The following is a 9913-nucleotide window of genomic DNA, read 5'->3' on the forward strand; positions in this document are numbered from 1 at the left end:
AAAAGACATAAGTATTCTCTACTGAATAATAATAATAATAATAATAATAATAATAATAATAATAATAATAATAATAATAATAATAATAATAATAATAATAATAATAATAATAATAATAATAATAATAATAATAATAATAATAATAATAATAATAATAATAAGTTCTTGTTTGATTAATTTGTGGTCTGTCAACTAATTCGTAGTCAATGAGTATAAATAATTATATTTGTGGGATTTTTCCTTTGTATTTGATTATTAAATAAGTTTTTTCTTTTACTCATTTGATTAATGTGTCCGAGTGGTCGCTTTAAGAGTTAATGAATATACATAGTTTCTATTTTGAAGATTAATTATTAATGTTCTTTCTTTAATATGACAATTGATGGGTCAATCAAATATTAGCCAATCCTGCCACGAGTTAATTATATTATATAAACATTGTAATAAAATGAGTCGATATACTAATAAAATGTAATAATAAAAGAAAGACAATAATGATGCATCACAAAATGAATATTAAAATTACTTGTAAAGAATGTCGCCGAAGGCGCTAGGCTCTAGTCGCGTGCATCCTAGGTGGTCGAGTAATTCAAGTACATTGTTTCTATTTTTTTCATTCAAGACTATTGGTTGTTAAACTGTTATAATCTTGCAAACTAGTAAACTATATATGTTAGATGGTTAGTTGAATACATGATCAGAGAAATACAGAAGATGAGTAATTGAGCAGGCAAAAAAAATCACTCAACCGAGTTGAGTGCTGACTCGGTCAAGTTGGGTGCCCAACTCGGCACCTAAGACGCCTAGTAGGCCAACTAAAAGACGCCTAAGGTTGAAATTGTCTCAACTTAAGGGAGCCTAGTGCCTAGTCGACACATATGTCGATTTTTACAACACTACTTGTAAGAGATAAATCTTCGAATTTGCCTCAACCTAATGTAACATGACTTTCTAATTTTTTTTTTTTTTTATGTGACGAAAAAAATCTGCAACGATTACTCTATGGTATGCATAGGATAAATCCCATAATCATTTTAATATTTAGAGCAAGTAACAAGTAATTACTCTATTTACTTATATTAATAAATTGTACAATATGCCATGTAACATGCCAACTAATTATCACTATATAAGTATATATTAAGTCCAACTTTTCTATTATTGGATATGTTGCACTAATATTTGTTCATTTATTAATTTAAAGCCAAATTATAAGTTATAGTCATATTTATCACTCCATTTACAAAGGATAGTATCATATATACCAAATAATTTAATGAAATATTGCATGATGGGATGAGTTTAGTTCAACTAGAGATGATAGGAGTGTTTTCCAATATTAAATAATAAATTAAAATGTAACTAAATGTGTATGTATTTCTAAAAATCAGAATTTAGTTTTTGAAGAGAATATAATAATAATATGGGCATTTGCATTTGGATTTGGCGCACTGCGCAAAGAATATTTGTATATTCATTTTTGCATTTGTTTGGTTTTTGGGGTTGTTTTCTCGTGGCGTCGCGGCGCAATTCCGCCTTGCCGCGGGAATTCCCGACGGGAGAAGAGAGAAAGGGGAAGAAGGAATAGAGATGAATTTGGTTTTGAGTTTAGATACAGAATGTATGTGTAAATATCGACAAAACAAAACCGAAATCGAAATATGATGCCCGGGGGCCTGGGTTTGAAATTACAAGAACAATACGAGAATTCGTTTAGGTAAGGGGGGGAGAAGTGGGGGGTTGGGGAGATGCGGCATTTGTGAAATTCGTCGCCCGTCTCCCAATCGTGGCGTTGCTTTTTCTCATCCAGCATTAATACAAACAGATTATAGGCATCTGGGTTTGGGTTGGGGATTCAACCTTTTGGGAGAAGAAGATTACAGGTATCTATCTGCGCTAAATGCATTCAGGTTTTATCTCTCTCTCTCTCTCTCTCCCTCTCCGTGTATATATATATGTGAGATACATTTCAACGATAAGCTCTCATTCATTCTGATTGCCCCTTTTTCTCTTCACTCTCCTCTCTCTGTCTCTCGTGTCTTCTGTGTTCGCAGCCCCATTCTGCACCGTTGGGCTTCTGTAAACCCTAAGCTTCTGTGGATTTCGTGTTTGGGTTTTGAATTCTGCGATATGGCTTTTTTTGCTGGAGGGTCTGGTATGATGGGAATGGGAGGCCGCCGGACAGCGATTCACCCTGATCCCTCCGCGATTGATGTGGATATCTGGGCCTTAGCCGAGGAAACGGCTCAGGAAGTGGTGAATTATATCCACCCAACCATGGACTCCGAGGAGAAGAGGAAGGACGTCACTGACTTCATGCAGAGACTCATCAGATGTTATGCTCCCTGTGAGGTATAATTCTCTGCTTCCTTTTTCTCTTATTTATCATTTGTTATTATCTTTGCATGTATGTGTTTTCTAGTAATCAGTTAGTTTCCTTTTTCTCTATAGCTTTTTCTTTAATTTATTCAAAACAAATTATTTCAAATGTTCCATACATGATCTTGCTTTTGGTCCTATAGATTAATTGACTGAAATATTTAGTCTGTTCTGTTTGTGTCAATAATTTGAAGTTCAGTTTTTTTTTTTTTTTTTTTTTTTTTTTTGTGTGTGTGTGTGTGTGTGTGTGTGTGTGTGTGTGTGTGTGTGTGTGTGTGTGTGGGATTTTATGGGTGAGTGCTGTTATGAGTGAGGTAGTATTCTATTTTCCATCAGATGTTATTATCCAATTTGAAGCATTTTGTGTGTGAACCATTCGGGGAGTATATGTTTTATGTTCTTCCATTTTATTTGACTTTTGAAATTGAAGTATTTAGTGTGTGATTATGTGAGGCTGACCAGGGAACATTTTTGACGAGATATCGTTGCTCACATTGATGTGCAAGATGACATTTTGTGGTGCTTGTGAGAGATTGCTGGTGTTCTGCTTGTCTTGATTCAATATTTGCTTTTAAATTCAAGACACACAATTTTTTGGCTCGCAGGATATTACTATTTGTAATATAATTTTACTTTTTAACTTTGCTTAATGCTCATAGTATTTATCACAGTTTTTCTTTTCGTTGAATTTTTAAGCTTCTTTTGAAATAGGGCCTGATAGAAATGCAGTGTGTTTTCATCTTATCAGATTACATAGACAAATAAGCAAATTAGGCTTTGACTGTTCTTGGACAGTAATTCATACCCTCAAAGTTTATTTAATGTCCAAATTTTAAATATTGCCCACTAACCTTTGAAATACAATTTGAAGCAAGGGAAATGAAGTTGAAATTTGGTGGAGTTGATGCTTTGTAGCACTAATAAAATGTTCATACTACACTTTGTTTGCTATAATACATTTTTATGTAAAAGGATCAATATTTTATTCTATTATAAGTATCCTTTCTAGTCCTGAAGTTTCTTGTTCTTGGCCTTCCTTCTCCCAATGACTGATCTGTGGTAAAGCTTGATGATGGATAAGCCATTCTTAGTACTTCTAGAGGTTAGAAAGCCAAAGAATATACATATACATAAAAATAATAGAGCTTCCAAATATTAAATGTGCCTTTTCGTAGAAGGAAAGAAACTATCACTGAAATCAAGTAATGTATTGAGTCAATGTTTTACTTTGAATATCTAAGAAGCATGATTTTGCAATACATTCATTGCAAGTGAACTTTTTGGAGGAATTCCATCAATAACTCACATGTTTGAATACTGTGCAAAAAACAAACCCCTCACTACCCTTCCAAAAAAGAAGAAAAAGTTGAACATCAAAAAGAAAGAAATAAAAAAAAGTACAGTGAGAAATGAAGACAATATAGTAACTTAATTTAAGCAAAGATTGATGACTTTTTTTTTTTGTCAAATAGAAAACCTAATGCTTGTTACCTAACTGCCATTAGCTAATGTGTAATTCTAGATGATCCACAATACAAAAGAACTTGATATGCAATAATTATGTGCTTGATTAGTGTTCTTATACTGTAATAATTATAATTTACTGTTACAGATTATTTGTTTAATTTTGGTATTGAGCACCTATATCATAGCTTATTTTTCCATTAAAAATATTTGGTATTTTTTCAGGTTTTTCCATATGGATCAGTGCCACTAAAGACATATCTTCCTGATGGAGATATAGATTTAACTGCTCTTAGCGTTCCTGATAATGAAGAATCTTTGGCACGTGAAGTCCTTGCTATTCTGCAGGCAGAAGAACTGAATGAAAATGCTGAGTACCATGTCAGGGATACCCGATTTATTGATGCTGAGGTTCTCTTTATTTTGAATTTTTAATGGTTTATATTATTGTGTATTCTACACAATTAATAATTTAGTTGCAACTTGCGAGCATTTGCATTTCGTTTTGTTCGGTTCTTTCTGGCATTATGGGTAATTTTTCCAGTTGCCACTATGTTGGGGTTCAGGACTTAGCTTGGTGGAGGTGGTAACCCAAGTCCCTTTCCAAGTTAGAGACTTTGTTACGGATCTTATTGCCCCCATCTCCCTCTGATACCAAAAAGTTGAAATAAAAATTAAAAATTCCACCTGTCACTATGTTAATGTATGGCATAAAGTATTAGCGTTCAGAAATGTAAAGCCGTAAGCCTTCTCTTTGAAAGTTAATGAGCATTATTTTGTGCATTTGATTCTGATGTTAAATATGTTTCATCTTCTGCAAGTGTAATTTATAGTGTGCTTACTTAATGTGGATTTGTTATTTAACTGTTTCCTAAGCAGACCTTTTATTTGATAACTTACAAGTAATTGTTTACATTAATGTTTCACAGTTTCATGTATTTCCTTTTACTGAGATACTTGGATTTGGATTTTTGGTAACAGGTTAAGCTGGTGAAATGTGTTGTACAGGATATTGTGATTGATATATCTTTTAATCAGTTAGGCGGGCTATGCTCTCTTTGTTTTCTTGAACAGGTAAGATATCAAGGCTTCAGTCCTTCCTCTTTTTGTTGCTTTGACGCCTGTTATGTGATATTACTTAATTTATTGTGGGCAGCGATTTAAACATATTTGTTCAACTCTATTTGTTCAATTTATATAACTAGAAACAATCAATTAAATGATTCTGTAGAAGATTTTACCGTACTTAATTTTTTACTTCTTATTTTTATGCTGATTGTTTAGGTTCAATACTCTCCTATTAGGAATTTTGCAGTTGGTTGATTTTTTTTCTTTATATGCAGATAATTAAATTTTTCTCATGCTAATTTGGCAACTCTAGTTTCTTTGGACTAACTCTTTCCAGTTGATCATCTGCAATTCCCTCCTTTTATGTGGTTCAGTGACCTGATTCTGCTCTGCTTGTGAATAAAAATAATGTGTTTTCTTTTTATAAGTTTACCTTGTACTTAAATATTTTCAATCTATTTGAGTTATCTTCCATTTGCATCCTTTGTGAGTCCTGTTATGTTTTTCAATCATAATATTCTAAATACCATTTAGTTTACACTTTGATTTTTCATTCTCAAACTTTGAAATCTTGTATTTTCTGGCTGTTATTTTTCTTGTTGACTTCTCTAATTCTTTTGAACCAGGTAGATCGCCTTGTTGGGAAGAACCACCTTTTCAAGCAAAGTATTATGCTGATAAAGTGTTGGTGTTATTATGAAAGCCGTATTCTTGGTGCACATCACGGCTTGATCTCCACATATGGATTGGAAATACTGGTCTTGTATATCTTCCAATTCTTCCATGCATCATTGAACACTCCTGTAGAGGTAATTAAAAATGAAATTGCGATTGGGATTTTGTATTATGCACGGGTTATGCACAGGTGCTTTTGCAAGTTTACTTATGATAGTTGTTTGGTTGCTTTTAGGTTCTCTATAGATTTTTGGATTGCTACAGCAGATTTGATTGGGAGAAGTACTGTATCAGTTTGAGTGGTCCAGTTCGCAAATCCTCCCTCCCTGAGATAGTGGGTAAGGATTGGATTGTTTTTAGAACTTGACTAGTTGACTGTTTTAAATACCTGTAACTTTCTTGTCTATTTCCATGCTTTGTATATAGATTATTCTATTTTCCTTTCTGTTATTTTATTTTCAGGAAAGAACGATGTTTTCTTCAGTTTTACTTATGATATTTTATTCTCATTTGCAGTTGAGATGCCTGACAATGGAAGGAATAGTTTGTTGCTTAGCGAAGAATTCTTGAGGAACTATATGGAAATGTTCTCAGTTCCAGCAAGGACCCATGAAAGTAACAAAAGAGTATTTCAGCAAAAACATCTTAATATAATTGATCCCTTGAAGGAAAATAACAATCTTGGGCGAAGTGTTCATAGAGGTATAGTAAGCTTTAATCTGTATTTCTTAGACAAGATTTTTCTATTGGTTTAGGAAATAAATCATTATTTAGGTAACCCCTTTTCCTTTTTTGTTTAGTCTGTGGATAATATATGAGAACAGACAATCTTGTAATCTATTGTAGGCTTTGTTTAAAGAAAGTCATCCTAACATTTAAAATATAAATTTAAAAGGATATTTACATCCCACTTTGCAAAAATAAACATGTGAATACATTTAAAAAAAATAAGTTCTGACATTAAAATGTTTTTGACGGTAATCAAAATTTTTTCTTGGCCATATGATTTGTTTGGAAACTTGATTATAAAAATAGTAGGTGAGTCATACTTTAAACACTAGTTCCTTCATGTGGTCTGGATTGGATAACACTGTTTTTATGTAAGTAAAGCTTTTTGCAAGTGTGTTAAGACTATCCATTGTTCACATAAATTTCTAAATATGGAAAAATATGTGTTAGATTATTTAAAATGTAAGCTGTGATACTTACCCTAATTGCATTTGAACAGTCGTCTCACTCCTTTCTCATTGTGTGCAGGTAATTACTACCGTATATGTAGCGCTTTTAGGTATGGGGTCCGCAAGTTTGGCCAAATCCTTTTATTACCACAAGATAAAATTGGAGATGGAATCAAAAAGTTTTTTTCAAACACCATTAAGAGGCATGGATACAGTCATTTAGGTAATTTAAAGAATTCAAGCCTAAGTATTGATGCTGACAGTTCTGGGATATCATCGTCTACACCATCCCTTGCTGAGTTTTTCTGTGAGGAGGAGTTAGTTTTGAAATCATCTGCTGGTGATTTTGATCACGATGCTTTAGAAGTGGAAGATAAGTGCACTTCTATGTTGACAAAGGCAGTGTCTTTGGAGATGGTTTCAGAAATTAGCTGCTTGGCAGCTGAGCCATCAGTTCTGCAACAGTGTCTATCTGGTGATGCAAATGACCTTGCCACCTCTACTCATCAGAACCCAACTTCTGCAAATGAAAGTTCATCAGGTGGAACCTACAGTGCTTCTCTTTATGGCCGAGAGCACTTTGCACAGAACCTGCCCTCCACTATGTTATGTGCAGAAAGCGTGTGGGGTGAGAATGGGAATGTATGTCAAAGTCACAGATCTGATTCTGTGGATGAGAAGTTGGGCTCTGGTTCTGAACATGGAGAATTTCGCCCAGGGTGCAGTAGTGGCTGCCAGCTTGGAACAGAGTATGGCGAGGGCTTTGGATCAGCAATATCAAGTTTGAAGACCTGCACTGTAGAGGAGGATGTTTCACTGGATTTAAGGGAAAAGGATGTTGCTAGCATAGCTGGAGATTCGGAAGTTTGGAATCCATTGGCTGACCTCACTGGGGATTATGATGGTCACATTAGGAGCTTGCTATATGGAAAGTTTTGCCAAGGCTATACTTTGAGTGTAGCAGGGATATCCCCATTTTGGTTCCAAAACAATGAATTATTGCTCAGTGACCAACAAAGCATGCCACCTGTGTTTGTAGGATCTATGCTTTACTCTGCTGAGAATGCTATGCCATCCACTGCTACGTACAATTTTGAAGAGAGATCGAAAGTGCGTGGGACTGGAACTTTCATTCCAACCATGGTACTCTTCTTCATCTCATTATTATTATTATTATTTTTATTATTTTTGTCATGACCTAACATTACAAATATTGTTCAAGGTTAACACTTACAGGGATGACAGAGCATTGAGAGGAAAGGGGAAAAACAGGGCTTTTGGGGGCCATGGTGTGCACCACCGAAGCACTTCTAGCAGAGGATGGGCTCCTGCATTGCCCCCCAAGGATAGTGCTTCTGAAAACAGTAGCAGAGAGGGTTCACATGCATGGCCTGCAGCAGCTCAAGAGCGCGGGAAATCTTCTGGATTCAGGCCATCTCATCATTCAGCTGGAGATTCTCGTGTCGGTGAATTTGGATATGCGAGGCAATATCCCGAGGGTGGCTCATATCAGGAAAGGGCCACAACGAGATTCTCCCAGAGAGTGCCCTGTGCAAAACCTGTTTGGGGCAGAAAAGATAGGTAGGAAAATTTGTTGAGTGATTTTTTTTTTTTTTTTGGGTGTATGGTGGAATATCATGTTAATCCCTGTCTGTCTCATTTCAGGCTTGCAGATCAATCGTTGGCCCCCGAAGAATGATGAGTGTTTCTTCCCCCCCTTGGCCTCTTTTGCATGTGAAGGGAAACTGTAGGTGCTAACTGAAGTGTAGAGATGGTATAGGTGACTGACTTTTTCCCTTTTCCCTTTGTTAGTTGTTTTTGGCTGGTGAGGAATGTTTGTAACAATGTTGGATGTTTTCTCCCCCCTTGGCCCTTGCCTTGTATCAAATGGAAAAAGAAAAATATATTGCATAGTTATTTGCCACCTTTCTTTGTTTTGTTTTTGATATGTGTGCAAAAGTTGTGCAGGATAGGAGCAATATTTGTGCAGTGAGTGTGCAGGTGGTGGGCAGTTGTTATATCGTGGACCGGGGTGCATAATCGATTATGCACTGCGGTGCACGATATAACAACTGCCCACCACCTGCACACTCACTGCACAAATATTGCTCCTATCCACGATTATGCACCGCGGTGTACGATATAATTTGCCGGTGGTGGGCTGTCAATGTGAATTGGCCACCTCAACGTGGGCTTTTTTGTGGGCCTTTGTGGGTCGGCCTGCAATGCCCATGGGCTAGAATTATGCAACTCTAACCTGTTTCAAGCGGGTTACCTTGCGAGCCTAACTTCAAAATAAAAAATATTATTATTTTATATTCAAATATATATATATATATATATATATATATATATATATATATATATATATATATATTTGGGTTAGCCCGTGCGGTCAAGTTCGCAAGGTTCGTATTTTTACGGATCAAAAACTCTAAGTCCTAACTCATCCTATTGCGGGATGATTTAGAGTTAGTCCGCGGACTTTGGCCTACCTTGACACCTTTAGCATAATTCTTCTGTTCACGTCATGCGCGTGGAAAATTCCACTAATTCAGCTAAGCTAAGCTACTTCTTTAATGGAAACTACAAACTAGTTAGCTAATTTAATTTCATATCCCCCGATTGCTGACTTTCTTTATCTGCTTTTGAAATTCAACACTTTTTAGTCTGACTCTCATCACGTGCACGCAGTAGCAAGTTTCAAGTTGTATTCTTGTTTTCCATTCACAACATATGTAGTACAATTTTATTAAAATTAGTATTACAAGTTTCAAGTTGTTTTCTTTTTTCCTAGACAAAATATTTAATACTCCCTACAATTTTACTAAAACTATAATATTATTAGTAATGATGTCAAGTGAGTCATGTTGTTTTAGCATCCTCATCAGTTTAATTTTTTGCATAAATTTTTAGATGCTAAGTAGGAGAGAAGGAGGGAGGAAAAAAAAAACAAGAAAAATGAGTTAAAAAAAAAAAAAAAAGGAAAAAGCAATTGTTAACTCACTTAGCGAGTGTGCAGTGCATGTGCTCGACTGGGCGCTTCTAGTGCGCCTCACGCGTACCAAGAGCTACGTTTTACTTATTTGAAAATCGCTACCTTTTTTTCTAAAAGGGTACGGTTTCTTGTTCATTTATTTACAATTATG

The 9913-nt window shown here is 35.1% G+C and overlaps 1 protein-coding gene across 4 annotated transcripts; it reads left to right on the plus strand.

The window, feature by feature from the left end:
* The first annotated feature begins 1458 nt into the window (after positions 1-1458).
* Positions 1459-8688, plus strand: LOC109156416. Of its 4 annotated transcripts, XM_019304274.1 has the most exons (11): positions 1459-1883; positions 2055-2352; positions 4069-4254; positions 4825-4917; positions 5538-5720; positions 5822-5924; positions 6103-6288; positions 6844-7398; positions 7438-7907; positions 7987-8345; positions 8430-8688. In XM_019304274.1, the coding sequence occupies exons 2-11, from the start codon at positions 2131-2133 to the stop codon at positions 8461-8463; spliced, it is 2391 nt and encodes a 796-aa protein (XP_019159819.1). In that variant the 5' UTR covers positions 1459-1883; positions 2055-2130; the 3' UTR covers positions 8464-8688. The 4 variants fall into 4 exon arrangements, with proteins under 4 accessions (XP_019159819.1, XP_019159818.1, XP_019159817.1 ...); XM_019304273.1 differs by having other exon boundaries at positions 1459-1910; positions 6844-7907; XM_019304272.1 differs by having other exon boundaries at positions 6844-7907.
* The last annotated feature ends 1225 nt before the right edge of the window (positions 8689-9913 follow it).

This window comes from Ipomoea nil, unplaced genomic scaffold, assembly GCF_001879475.1.
Source record: "Ipomoea nil cultivar Tokyo-kokei standard unplaced genomic scaffold, Asagao_1.1 scaffold2705, whole genome shotgun sequence".
Taxonomy (NCBI): domain Eukaryota; kingdom Viridiplantae; phylum Streptophyta; class Magnoliopsida; order Solanales; family Convolvulaceae; genus Ipomoea; species Ipomoea nil.